General features: G+C 41.0%; 1 protein-coding gene and 1 long non-coding RNA gene across 3 annotated transcripts; one reads left to right on the forward strand and one right to left on the reverse strand.

Annotated features, from left to right (window-relative positions):
• The first annotated feature begins 507 nt into the window (after positions 1-507).
• KCNRG (potassium channel regulator) lies at positions 508-4,677 on the forward strand. The gene is made up of 2 exons (XM_065678292.1): positions 508-1,088; positions 2,945-4,677. Exons 1-2 carry the CDS (start codon positions 511-513, stop codon positions 3,195-3,197), a joined length of 831 nt encoding a protein of 276 aa, XP_065534364.1. The 5' UTR covers positions 508-510; the 3' UTR covers positions 3,198-4,677.
• A 1,848-nt stretch (positions 4,678-6,525) lies between these two features.
• On the reverse strand, positions 6,526-14,183 carry LOC136013836 (uncharacterized). 2 transcript variants are annotated; one of them, XR_010612404.1, is made up of 3 exons: positions 9,402-10,451; positions 8,895-9,006; positions 6,526-7,607 (listed from the first exon to the last, which is right to left on the reverse strand). It is a non-coding gene; the product is annotated as an uncharacterized LOC136013836 (long non-coding RNA). The 2 variants fall into 2 exon arrangements; XR_010612405.1 differs by lacking the exon at positions 6,526-7,607 and adding an exon at positions 12,334-14,183 and having other exon boundaries at positions 7,673-9,006; positions 9,402-9,446.
• Between the last annotated feature and the right edge of the window lie 302 nt (positions 14,184-14,485).

Genomic DNA, 14,485 nt, shown 5'->3' on the forward strand with positions numbered 1-14,485 from the left:
GTGAACTGTAAGCTTGAGTTCTTTGAAGTGCCCTTCGTTAAGAGCATACAATACTGAGATGTATTGCTTGAAGAGCATCTAACCTCTTTTTGCGGTCATCCTGTGAACACCAATATATAGAATGAAAACATGTAGTTGACTTTTCTAGGAAACAAGCATGAAGTGTGCCATACTTTGGGGATATTCATTAGCCTCTCTCAAGGTTTAATAACTTGTGACAGTCAATTCACTGTCTTCCAGTAGCCTTTGCAAGCTGTTCATTTCAAAAATGAAACATTAAATTCCAAGAATCAAAGTTTCCAAGCAACCAAACCCTGCAAACAAAACTATTGTACATGATATTTACATCTTTGTTGCCTGGGAATACTGTCGCTGCTCCACACCTCACTCCAAACACTTGGTAAAATCACTGAATGGTTCTTGCAGCTGCAGATGTGTTGCAGTTTAGGAAAGATCAAGTCACAGACACATAGATCAGAGACTTACGATCTGTGAGGGGCTGAGATAGCAATGAGTAATCGAGAGGTGGTAGTTCTGAGTGTGGGAGGGGTGAGATTTGTAACCAGGGCTTCTACCTTGCAGCAGTTCCCAGAGTCCAGGCTGGCACGGATGTTGAATGATGATGACCAAGAATTTAAACTGGTGAATGGAGAGTTTTTTGTGGACAGAGATGGAACTTTGTTTGGTTACATCATGGACTTCTTGAGGACTCTCCAGGTCTCCTTACCAACTGATTTCTCAGACTATCAGAGGCTGCAGAGGGAAGCAGAATTCTATGGGCTCTACACTCTGGCTGACCTCCTGAGCCAGGAACACTTGCTGAAGCCAAAGCTGGAGATCTTGGAAGTGCGTTTTTCTCTCCAAGAGATGCAGGGCTTTTTCCGGATTTTTGGTTCCTGCAGTGCCACTGTTGAGACACTGGCTGAACAGATCACAGTGTTCATGGGGCAGCAGTCAGGACAGAGCTGGAACAGCCGTTTTCCTTCTCAGAAACCACTTGTTCCACTTCCTTTGGAAAGACCTTCTCATCATGACATAGTTTTTCAGTGCGGTACTGACTACTCTGCTGGTGACCAGTTTGTGGCCAGGTACTCTCCCTTGTGTGACTTCTCATTACAGAGTTGTCTTAATGACTTCTAGCTCATAAAGTGCATGCTACATGCTAGCAAAGATAATTTTAAGGTAGCTCTCGGGCAGCTGTCTGAGAGAAAAGAAGTAAGTTTCCTTCTTTCTGCTAGTTTAGTATTATCTTTTTCTAGTTCTGAAATACTCCAGTTTAATTTGTTACATGGATTTGCCTATTCTTCAGCTTTCTAAAATGCTGATCTTGATGTTTGGGTTTGAGTTCCATTGGTTCTCTCCCTCTGCCCTTCAGTCCTCATTCGCTCTCTCAGGCCTTAGAATTCCATGGCATCCGTGACCTTCTAGAGGGCTTGAAAAGCACAAGAGTAAAATCAAGCAAAGAAAACAAAATAAATAAGGAATGAAGTACTGGGGAAGCCTAAAATCTCTACTAGCTCATGGTCCAAAAGACTTTCATATGGAAAAGAGGCGAAAGAGAACAGCTGAACAGGGCTAAAGACACCAGTGGAACTAGGATACCAATTCGGGGGCTGAAAGCTTTTGTAGAACCTTTTACTAAGGGGAGGGAGAAGGGGCAGATTATTAATTCTATGCTACACAGTGGCTTTTCTTTCAAGAGCCAGGTTTTGTTTTTATTAAGATTACTGTATATCAGTGATTTTTGTGATGGCAGCATTGTATTCTAATGAGAACTTACATTTTTTAAACAAGCTTTTGCTGGATGCCTCTACTGTATGGAGACACGTTTTTACTGTATAAGAAAACATAACCTAATTTGTCCTCTGTGGCTACTAGAACATCTGGGATTTTATGGAAATTTTATTGAAATATTTCCGAAAGGGTTATTCTATCTGAGTATGTGAATCAACACAGCAGTCTTTTGATTTATAATAAAGTTTATATTCTAGCTTCCTAATAAGTAGAAGAAAAACTACTTTGCATTTGCAAAGCAACTTACATTTATGTGCTAGACCTTAACTTTATAATGCATTTCTCATTTTAATGGACTAACAACTGGTTGAGTAGGTTATGGCAACTTAAATAGGGGAAAATATTCTTGATTCTTTATTTCTTTAGACTTAGTAAAAATATTCCTCTGCAGAATCTTGAGTAATGAAACAAGTTGAGTTTGATTATGTTGCCTGCTGAATTTCTATTGACTTATTCTTTGTGGTGGCACATACCTTTCACCTTTTTTGTGCTTTCTGTGATAATTTGTTGTACTTTCCTCTGAACCACGGAACAGTTTCACCCTTGTCAACTTATGTATTTTGTAATAGTATTTTTACCTGACTTCTGTTCCTCGCAACGTCTGGATAGATTCTTAAACTGTACTTTATATCAAGTAAAGTAATTTGAGCAGTGTGAAAATGATTTTCATACTTGTTACAAGACCTGCTGTACAAGGTAACTTTGCAATAAATGTCACTGTTTGTAGAGAGATCCTGTGTAATGAAAAGTGGTGCTCTTGGGGTGAATGTGACTTCACTGTCCTTTCCATCATCTACCCTTACCTGAAAGACTTGTGGCATGATGTAGTGTTACATAAATGAAAAGAGGTGGAGGTCAATCACTGCTATTTCTTAGGTAAGTAAGTTTTGGGGTGGAGGTGAAAGAAAAGTGCTTCTTCCTCAACATGTAGCTGGATGAGCTGGGAATTACTGTTCTGATAATGAGGAGAAGAGTTAACTTGTCCTTAAAGGAGGTAAAACATACATGGAACCTTGGCTGCTGTAAACCTGTGCAACTGTGTTGACCTGCACCGTCTGAGGCCTGGCTTGTTTTTAAAAAGAGATCTTTTCCATCCTTCAGGAAGTCACTGAAGTGTGTTGTAACTGATTTTTTTTTTTCCTTATTTTAGGTATGTTTCCGTAAAGCCAGATAATAGAAAGCTGATTAATGGTACAAACGTGCTAGGCCTGCTACTTGACACTTTACTCAGAGATGGATTTCGCCTAATAAGCACCAGGACAGTCTCTGGTGAAGACAAAGTGGAATGCTTCAGTTTTGAAAGGGTGAAGAGGCCAGCAGGCCTTGCCCTCACACTGAAGAACACTCCAGGGAGCTCCGGGGTGGCACAGGCAAAGAGAAGCCAAGTGCAGAAAGGGAAATAAAGGCTTTTCTTTTCATCTGCTGAAGGTGGAAGAGGGGTGTGTCAGCGCTAGTGGCCTTTTTCTGACTTGTTTCAAACTGCAACTATTGAGGGAAGGAACAAACAAACAAGTTGGTTTTTTTCTAGTATTCGGAAGGAAAAAATTGCTTTCCTGCTTTTTACTACTCCACCCTCTTCAACTTTAAAAGAACCACAGATTCAATATGGGTTTTGTGAACCAGATTCCGGTGTTTTCAAAGGTTGTTTTTGTTTTTCTCTCTGGCTAAAATTCGTATTAGGACTCGCAAAAAATCTACTGTTCCTCCTAGAAAATCATTTCTATGTCCTGTGCTAATCTGGAAGTAGATTTTTAAATACATGGTACTACATGAGGAAATACCAGATCAACGCAACTGTCATCCCAACAGCTTGGAGAAGTGGCTGGAGGAGGAATGCAAACCTCAATGACTGAATATTGCTTCTGCTTTCAAGAGATGCACATACACTCGACTCTCTTGCAGTTAGCAGAAAGCAACGTAAGGGAAACACCCCAGGTTGTATTGCTGGGTGGCTACAGGCATGAGAAAGTGGCTCTGTGAAGCCACAAATAGTGAGTCATGAAATGACATGTTACTACTGTCTCTTGCAGAATACTCCTCTGTCCTCTCCTCCCACTCCAAAGGCATTAAACTGCTGTTTAATGCTGAGAATGAAATGATAAAGGTCTTTGTGAACAAAGGGTCGGTTGATTTCTAGAGCTATACAAGACTTTTAGAACTATGAAAAGAATGAAAATGTGATAAACAGTCCTTCAGATGGGAGAGTTAGTACAATTTTAAGCACAGTACAAAGGATTAAGAAACTTGTCAAGTGCAAAACATATTTAGGAGGAAGGCTTGGCAGAAGTGGCTTTAAAAGCCTTGCGAATATTAGTCCTGTACAATGCTTTCTAAAGGTGCCAAAATTAGCTCAAGTACCAGGAGAGGTAAGTTAATGAGGCCTTAGAAATCAAAAATCTTTTGTCCTCCCTTCAAGACAGGGAAAGAAGACAGCAATAACTTCAAGGGTTCTTTATTTGACTTTCGATGTTGATGAAACACCATCTTCCCAAAGTTTCAAACAGCCAAGTAGAGTTTGTTTGGGCTGTTTCAGCCGACTAATTAGACCTGGCTTTTCATTAGCTTCAAAGTGTGAATTTATAACTTTATTTGCAGCACTTAAAAATGGGGTTGGTGATGGAAATCACCCGTCTGTTTCTTGCCCTTAGGAGTTTCCATGAATTGGATTTTCCCAGGCTGGTGGTGCCGCTATCAGGCAGCTCTTTTGCAGTGCATTTTAGCTTAACACAAGTTCAGAAGTTCAGTGGCAACAAGGAGGTCCTCTTTCTCCAGAGCCTTCTGGGTTGAGATTAACATGATTATGGGACTGCAGCGCTTAAACTGCTTACGAGTTTTATAATGTAATAAATGTTGAGGAACATTAGAGTGGATGCTTTCAGTTCAGATGGGTTTTTTTTTTTGTCAATAACGTCAATACGTTCATCTTGATACATTTTTTACCGTGAGAACCATCATTCACGGGAACAACCTCCCCAGGGATGTGATACAGTCCCCATTGCAGAAGATTTTCAAGATGTGATTGGAGAGGGAGTGAAATGATCTCCCCTGGGCTTCCTTTCCGACCAAAGGCTGGCTGGCTGATCAATTCAGGTCCCTCCCAGCCCAGCCTGTTCTGTGAAGACCTGTGAAGGTCTGTGTCAGAAAGCCTGTTGTGGTGGCCTTTGAAAGGTCAGTTTGCTGAGGGCAGCATTTGGGTGACACAGCAGACAAGCTGTATGGGGTGACTGTCCTGACAGGTTGCTGTATTACAAAGACAACACTAGTTTTCCAAGTTCATTTTGAGGTCCATGTACTGACTTTCCAGGAAAGTTCCCATTCCTCAACTTCAGATAAAACTGAAACCAGTAATGACAAGTATTGAAGGGGTGAGTGGCTGTGAATATTGTTAGTGAAGAGACTTACCAACAGTAGCAAGAAGCACAAGACAAAAATGACAGTTTTCTAGAGGGAAAGGCAAAAAAAGGGATTTGAAGCTGTGTTTAAACACCACACCTTCACTGACTGCTGATAGCAGCAGTGTCAACTGAGAATAGTATCAGAACACCTGGTAGTAACAAAATTAGGCTACTTCACCAACCACAGAAATAGTGAGTTTATTTTTCTGCTGCAGCAGCCACTTTGAAAACTGAAGTTTGGATTACTTTTTTCTAAATAAATCGAAAGAAAGTAGGAAATATTTCAATTTGAGAAAGCCCTGGAGTTGTAAACTGTGCCATCACTGATGCTCCATGGCTTTGGCAAAGTGACTATTTGCAACAACCATTTCAGGAACAGCTTGTGATGGGCTAGTGCTGAACACTCCCTGGTTCCCCTCATGGGTTAATTTTTATTCAGCACAAACATCATCCTATGAATGTAATATTTTGGCTCCGGAAAAATGCACCTTCTTCGAAGGAAAGCACATTCCTGGGTTTCTTTATACAGAAAGTAGAAGCAGCGTTGGTAGACCTACAGGTGGCGTAGCTTCAAGCTACAACTAAATGGCAGTTATCACAGAGGAAGGGGTGAAAGTATGCTCATTTGCAGACAAATGAATGTGAAAATAGCACCAATTTACTATGAAGATCCTCAGCTGGCCTGGGTAGCTGCTGCCCTCCACCTTGTTAAGACTGTAGAGTGTTGCTGAACTAGGATGGCAATTTTAATTGTGCCCTCTTTGGAGTGTTATACAGCATATCCTGCAGGCACTGGGGAAGTTATTTAGAAGAAAGAGTAACTACTATCTCTGGTAACTCAAAACGGGATCTCTGCAGTATGGGAAGTTTATTGTAGGTGGCTTAGCCATGCTTTTACATGTGACAGAACAAGGAGCTCTGATTGCTCACGTCTCAGTCTATATTAAATAGCAATGGGATTTTGAAACATTTATACATTTTTTTCCAATGAGGTTGGAATTTGGGATCTCTGACATGATTCAAGTCATTGCCAACTTTATCAGGAGAATTCCTTTTTCCTGGGAAGGTGCAAGATTTGCTGATTTCAGTAAACTTACTGCTGTGTTTGCCTTTTTATTCTTCCTTGGATCCAGCAAAGATGTGCGAACCGTTCTGCTCCCTGAAAAGCTGTAGTGCTTGAGGTCAGTCCTGTCGCTCACTTACAGCAAGCAGTGAGCGCTCTTCCGCTTTTTAACACACAAGGGGACTGCCAGAGCAGTGAGATCACTAGGAGGAAAGCAAACTCAACAGTAAGGTAACACCATCCCTCTGTTCTACATGGACTGCAGGTGTATGTGGCAGAAAAAGATCATCAAAAAAGAGATGACAGTTTGCTGGATTTACAAGGGGAGGTGATTCAGAAAGACAACACTTCATTTGTCTTATATTTTTTATTTTAATCACTTTTCCCTCATTTATAGTTGGATTTCATCCTGTGTTTCTATATTCAAGGCTGTCAAGGACTTCATCAATAGTCTTGTGGTGTCTATTGGATATCCCAACAGGATAAAGACATGGCACTTCTTCCATCCCCCTGTTCTTGCCCCGTTTGCTTCCTTTCGTAGTGATTGGTTACATTTTTGTGCTTTTAAGTAACTTTCTGACTGCTTCTTCACAGCCCAGGAAGTTCTCCCATGTTCTTCTTATCTCTTTGGGGGCCATATCATTTATTCACCACCTGAATTATTCAGTAATCTGATGATACCAGGAAGGAGAGAGTCTGACATGAAATATCTCCATGCTCCTTGGGTATTGATTTCAATGTTGATTCACAAGGGGTTTATTCTTTTTGGAAGTGCAGTCTCTGCATTCTTTACAGATTCTGCACTCAGTGCTCGTATGATTGTATAATTGATTCAGAATAGATGTTTAAATAAAGCTATTGCAATTGACACTTCATTCAGACTAAAAAAGACTGATCTTAGTGCTGACCATAGTACTGGGAAGTTTCCCCTTTACTAAATAATTCCAAACCATTTTTCACATCCCTACATATTTGAACCTCATGGAAATAGTACAAGACTCCACCCTAAGGTGTAGTATATGAAGAACTAATAGCCACAGGGCAAAAGAATGATGCTGGAGTAGCTGCATCCTGTCCTGCTTCTACAGACTGGCAAACAAGGGTGGTGACTTCTGACTTTAAAGAAACTTTTCTCCACATTGAGCTGTTCCCACTTTTTACCTGTTTAGGTTGGTTTCCAGTTCTCCAGTGCCCAAAAATAACTCCTTTAGTCTGAGCTGAGCAAGGGTGATGTGCTTGTGTCTGTCCTTGTAGGGGACGAGTTGAAGGTATATCGACACACAATCTGGGCAAGACTTTGTTTTGATTTACAGCTGAATTCACTACCAGGAAGCCACCAAAGTGGAACAGAATTCCTGTTGGACATTACAACAAAGTGTTCAGAGCTTTGATTTTTTTATTTTTTATTTAATTTGTTCTCAAATTGCTGGAAAGTGTTATTGAATATTCATTGGGAAACAAGCTGGGAGCTATCCAAGATGGGGAGGGAAACTCATTGCCTCTTACTCCTTCCCTCTGATTTGTGCTGAACCATTGCCAGACTTTAGCTTTACAAGGTTTATTTTTATCAATTTTCAACAATAAACAGTGTGAGGATCTACAATAAAAGATTTAGAGTGCATCATGAGGAAATACAGCTCCTTACCAAATATTATATTGATCTATTCCCAGATGCTACTGAAAAAGCATATGAAATCCCAAAATGAAGTCCAGTGACGGAGAACTTCCTCTCTCTAGCAACAGATGCATATGACTGTTATGTCTTAGGAAAACAATAAAAGGGAAGGGAGTGACTCTGCTTCTCTGACCGTGTCTTCAACAGCCCAGTTAAATCTGTCAACTCAGTGTAATCCACATAAATAAAGAATCAAGAGAACTGCTAGTGCGCCTGAAGAGTCCCATTCTTTGAAGCTGCCTCTCCTGGTGCAGTCAGGCCATAATTAGTCACAGAAGGCCTTGTTGTGACTAGTAAATGGACAGACCAACAATGATTTGAATAGTCTGGAACTGGCTGGAGATACGCCTGGAGCCCTGAATACTCTCAAATGGGCGGGTGGGATGTAAATCACTAGTCATCATATAAAATACAAATAAATCTGACTTCTATTAAAAAAAAAGGGCATGTCCATTTTCTAGACCATCGTGTAGCTTCTGCTGAAATAACCCCTGAAGTGTGATCTGATGTGTAAATTTTTCCAAGAGTCCTTCCTCCAGTTCTACGCCACTTCCATTCTAGCACAACAGTTCAATAATTGATGACTTCTTTCTGGTCTGAAGGATGATGAATGTAGCCCTAAAGGCTGGAAACACTAATGTGTGCAAGTCTGCTATGGAGAATGTAGTTAGGGCTTTGCTCTCTAAGCAAGTTTCTGCTACACCAGTCAGCTGAGTGCTGGCTGAAACTACGAAGAATTAAACTTTGCAACATTGTGCCATCCTGATTCTCATTGGAAAAGAAAGGGAATAGATTGGAAACATCCAGTCTGGTGTTTTACTCGTACTTTGGAGATGGGAACTCAGTTTTCTCTGAATTCCAAAGGCAGTTTGTAGCTTTCATTGAGAGCCTTCTGAAAAGACTATGGTTTTTATTTTTTGTTCCCCAGTGATAACTAAACTGAGTAATAAAATAATTGCTGACATACCATTTTATTTACAGTGTTGTATTCAACAATAAATGGAAGGCGTGCTGATCCTTCTATCCTTTAATCTTTGTGTCTTTATACTGCATCTTCAGCTTGCTCCTTAGCCAGGTCACTAGTAGGATAGAGGAAGAGGCTGTAACAAGGGCAGGCAGAGATCCATGGAAGGCAGCAAATTCACTTCTTGCCCATCACAGAGAGTGGGTTAAGGAATAAAATTTGGCTGGACAGAATCACTGCCTTTGTGGGACCAAAAAGACACAACTTATTGTATTGAAGGGAGGACAGTTAACAGAGCTGTCAGAAATTTCAGCACCACCAGACAAGGAAAAGCAGATCCCATGAGGGTGAATGAATGGGTGGGAGATAGCTGCTAAAGGAACATGGAAAAGGTACAGAATGACTTATGGGAGACTTAAACATTCATGAGACTATAGGGATGTTTTATTTTTTCCCTAATGTGATCAGTGAGTGGATTTTCAGAACATACTATGTCAATAGTTTGCATACCTGAAGAACAGAATTTCTGTCTTGGATGTCACTTCTGCATCTGCACTGTGAAATGAAACATGGGTTAATCATGTTGGTACCTCACATCTAGGAACAGAAGCTGAGCTTTTGGTGGCCAAACAGACAAACTCTGCAGAGCAGAACAAAAGCATTGCTCTGGTAGCACTGGGGTTATAAGCCTCCTGAATACATCCCATTGGTGGCTTTTGTTTCAATTTCAGGTGCAATAGGGTTAGCAGTAACCCTATTTGTAGGTTCCTAATTTTCCATGAACTGGTAACCTACCTGGAGCAGACTGGTTTACACTTTTTTCCCTATTGGAAATCAATCCTTAAGCCATGTAATTTTCCTTTGCTACCTACAACTGTTCAAAAGATTGTCTTCTGAAGATGGTTCAGAAAACTGTGCATCCCTGGAACACATTAATAGCTTAATGATTACTATGGCCATGCCAAGAATGTAAATGAAAAACTGTTCACTAGTGTTCATACACAGTCCTGAAATCTTTACAGTATGTATGGAAAAGGATGGGCAAAAGGTTATCTTTTTGCTATGCTCATCTTTCATTTCAGGGCTTCTCTGCAGAACATGGCTGGAAAAACACGCACAGGGACACTTGTGTGACTGCTCTGTTTTCTGTAGGTTGCCCTTTACAGGAGTTGTGCTGTAGCAATCTCTTGTGCTTCCCTTTTGAAAGCCTGATCTATGCTCTCACTGAACTTCTGAGGCAGGTTTTGAATGGAAAAGCTGAACATCACATGAAGCCCCACAAGGCTAGCAGAACATCAGTCTGCTACAGTTTTGATCATCTATATTCTGTGGACCGATCTAAACTTATTTCTTGCCTGCACTCAGCACCAAGATACAGCCATGAGTGGAGGATATAACAGTTCTTAGGAGATAGCACCCAGAGTGTTCAGGATATGAATATGTGGATTTCCGTTCTAAAATAAGTGGTGACAAGGACACAGGTCTTCTGAAGGCAATGACTCCCATAAAGACCACACAGCTCCTTCAGGCTGGTCTACATCTCTGTGACAACTGGTGGGCACCAACCTGTCATAAAATCACTTCAGTGGTTGAAAGGAAATGGCAGAACTTAAACACCCTGAATGTTCCAGCTCAAACAGCGAGACACTCTGCCCTGTTGATGAAAGATAGGAGGTGAACTGGTACACTCAAAGAAATTGTGTTTTTATCTCTTCCAAATCTTGTGCTGCTTTCCTGGAGGGCATGTAGGTCAGTGTGGCGAGCAAGCTTGTGTGCTCCGTGACGCCAGTACTTGGGAACTGGCGTTTACTCTCCTGGGGACCTCAGAACAGTGTGCACAACCTTGTATATACAAACAGACTGCAAAGCTGCTTCTAATTCAAAAACCCATAAAGAAGTTGTTCTCAAAAAGATGGCTCTGGAAACGTTGCTGTTGCCATAAAAGGTCTCTACTGCACCACATCTAAATTCCTTCCTAGATGCCTGTGGCAAATTTTGCCATTTGAAGTCAGTATCTGCAATATTGATTAATAATATCCTATTTGGGACCCTCATTTTCAGAGTGTAGCTCTTTCTGTAGTAGTGATAAAACACCTTTTTGCATTATGTGTCATTTTTTGCTGTTATTGGAGGCAGCTTTCCTTCCAGAGAAGGCAGCCCTGAGACAATGTTCTAGTCCAACAGTATTCAGTAATGGTTTTGTTACTTGGTAAAACTGTTCTGCCAGATATATCTTTGAAGGCTTTAATGCAAGCAGCAAGTCAGGAACTGCCTTGTGGTAAGAAACAGAATGAAATGTGGACATGGATGCGACTATGATAGCTGGAGGCATAACAACTATGTTGTATAGGTAATAACTTCACCCTGAAGGCTGAAGCTGAAGGTCTAGATTAGCACCTTGAAAACACTTGGCATTTAAGAAATGTTAATGAGAATCTAGAGATCCTGGAAAATGCAAGAACTACCCTAGTGTGAGCCACATCTGAGCTCTCTACCTAGCTAAAGAGAACCTTACAAAAGAACTGTCAGTCCTCTTCTGGTTCTGACTGAACAGAGGGATATTTTCCACGGAACTTGTCCTACAGGATGCCAGAAACTTACAGAAAATGACCTTTCAGTGCCAGCAGAATTTAATCAATACCAAAAGCTGGGCATCCATAGAGACCTACCAGGGGTGATTCCGAGCACGATTTGACAGTGGGGTGCTGAATTGCCGTCTGCTTGCAGCTGAAGGGTCCAAAGATGATTTGACCTTGTCAAAATTAATTTTGGTGTTACTGATAACTTCTGCTGATAGCTCTAAGAACTGCCTGTGAGGGCATCATGGCTGATGAGGGATCCAAGAACTGCAGACCTTGAAATAACCAAGGTAATTCGAACTCTGCATCATCAGACAGCCTGGTGTTCCCAGGTTTGAGCTATGCTTAGTTTCAGAAGAATTTATGTACGGGAAAATCAGAATCTGTTTTGCAAATGTTCTGTTCCTTGTCACCCTCTAATCAAGGTCTAGTCATGTTAGGAGACTTGCTGACAACCTAGGGCAAGAAGCAGGAACAGCAAAAGCGTTCTGGTCTTTCTCAGTGTTTCTGCTCAGGCAAACTAGAACCAGAGGCCAAGTGCCAGTATCACTTGGGACACCTTGAAGCAAGATGTTTTGCTTGCTCAACATTCTTATAAGATTTGGCTTCTTAAGCCAAATAAAACATATCTTATGCAGATGGTCTTTAATGACACCACTACATGACACAGTAAGTGTCTGAATGCTGGGGAGGTCATGCTCATTCATGGGGTATGTATTGACAGAGAATTAATTTGGTCCGAGGTTATAGTAGCTTATCCAAGGAACAAATAACAGAAATGATACAATTTCTAAAACGAAACCCAATCTTAACAGCTATTTAGGTGTTAATGTAAGTATAAATTAGTGAATAAGTAAAACTACCTGGTATATCACTGGCTAATGAAAAGCTCTATCTGTAGCCACCAGCTGTCTGAAGAACACTGGGATGGCAGAACTGACACTGCTCTTGCACAGACACAGTTACTGCTTTCTCAGATGCTGCTGAACAACCTTCTCCCATGTGAGTATCAGATGCACAGGTCCCAATGGCTGCTTGCAGTACCCCTGTACCAACACACAAACAGAGATGTGGAGAAGAATTCCAAGTATTCTAAAAGATACTAAAATCCAGGAAGTTTTTTTTGTTTTGTCTATATAGTACCAAGAAGAGGATGAAAGAAATTGGCAAAAGGTAAAGAAGCTCAATGTAAATTATTTGGTTTTAATAGAGGATGACAAAGAAACTCCTATCCCAGGGACATGCTTTATGGGAAAAGAGAGTAGTTTCGCCAGGCCCAAATGTCTCAGGAGAGCTATTTTTACAAGAACTCTAAAATAAATATGAAAAAATAAAGAATTGGTCAATTACCATTAAACATATCCACTGCCTGGACAACTGTTCATAGCTAATGAGAAAAAGATGCAGTTGCAAAGGAAACAGACTTTCACAGCATAAGGTAGTGCCTTTCTCAGGCTACTTACTTTATGCCTGCATAAGCATAAAATAATGGGATCACAACTTCACAGCTCTGCAAGTAACCCGTATGTTCAATGCTGCTAGAATTGCTTGAACTAAATTAAAGTTAGATATCCCAAGAACCAGGAGGAAGTCCAACAGTTTAATCCTGATTTGGAAATGGACTAAGTTACCACTCCTCAGAAGAGGAAAAATGTCACTTTTCTTACCAGAGTAAGACACTTGAATCTTCTTCAACCCAGAATAGTTTTTTTACCAATGCCACTAATTTGAGGGGATTATAAACCCTCCTTCGAAAAAACCCCAATCCAAACCCTCAGAAAGCATCTTCACAGAAAAAAAAACAGCTTGTGCGTAGACTGAAGGAAGAGGTAAATCCCCTTGCTGCTTGCTGCTCCCTACTTTCCCTCGTCAGCAGCATTAGAGAAAGCAGAAACATAAAGCAGTTTAAAGCCACCTTTACTGGTGCTCTCTTTAGCAATAAACCCCAGAACTTTGGCATAACGGAGGTCTGTGATGCAATTCACAAATATTCAGTTATCTCAGTGTTCATCTACTGGAAACATAAGGTGTTCCTTTAGTGAGCTTTAATGGACACTTACATTTATTGTATGCTCATTTTTCTGTTACTTCAGGAAACATCTTAGGAAAGCAATATTGAACTTGCAAGGAACTGCACAGTTAGTCCAATAAAAGCAAATTCTGCTACCCTTTGAAATCCTACCTGCAGCTTGCTTTCATCTGCTAATGGTAATAGTTATCACTGCCAACAACCTTTGAACAAGGCCATTTTGTGACTTCTTTTTTTTTATGCACGTATCCTTGATTTAACAAGATGGGGAACATCTGTGGTTAACATCCACTGGGCACTTTTCTGGAAGAAAAACTTGTATTTCTTCAGGCTTTTGAAACCGAGCTTTTCTATCCCCTCACCTTGAGGCTGTTTCAGCCAGTTTCTTAAAGTCTTCTGATGGACTTTGGCAAGTCATGACAATTTTTAAGCAGCTCTTTGGTCTGTCCCTGTTTTTCCTGCTCTCCTCCTCAATGACAGCATGTGTCCTTGCACTTTGTAATTTCTGACAACTGTTTCAAAATATCTGATTAAAATCAGTATTTTAATGTGCACTGAAGGGGAAGGGGAGAAAGAAAAAGAATCCTTGGGCACTTTGGTTTTCATAGAACCACAGAATGGTTTGGGATGGAAGGGACCTGAAAGCTTATCCAGTTCTAACCCCCTGCCACGAGCAGGGACACTTTCCACTAGATCAGGTTGCTCCAAGCCCTGCCCAACCTGCCCTTGAGCGCCTCCAGGGATGGGGCAGCCACAGCTTCTCTGGGCAACCTGTACCAGTGCCTCACCACTCTCATAGTGAAGTTTCTTCCTAGTATCTACTCTAAATCTACCCTCTTTCAGTTTAAAGCCATTCCCCCTTGTCCTACATGCCCACTACATGCTCTTGTAAAAGGTACCTCTCCAGATTTCTTGGAGGCCCCCTTTAGACACTAGAAGCTGCTATAAGGTCTCCCCAGAGCCTTCTCCAGGCTGAACAAGCCCAA

This window comes from Lathamus discolor, chromosome 4 (genome assembly GCF_037157495.1).
Source record: "Lathamus discolor isolate bLatDis1 chromosome 4, bLatDis1.hap1, whole genome shotgun sequence".
Lineage (NCBI taxonomy): Eukaryota > Metazoa > Chordata > Aves > Psittaciformes > Psittacidae > Lathamus > Lathamus discolor.

What these genes read in the sequence shown, in the direction of transcription:
- KCNRG (XM_065678292.1), top strand. Translation starts at nt 511, where the DNA reads ATGAGTAATCGAGAGGTGGTAGTTCTGAGTGTGGGAGGGGTGAGATTT. An exon ending in GGTGACCAGTTTGTGGCCAG is followed by an intron (nt 1,089 to 2,944) that starts GTACTCTCCCTT and finishes TCCTTATTTTAG; the next exon opens with GTATGTTTCCGTAAAGCCAG.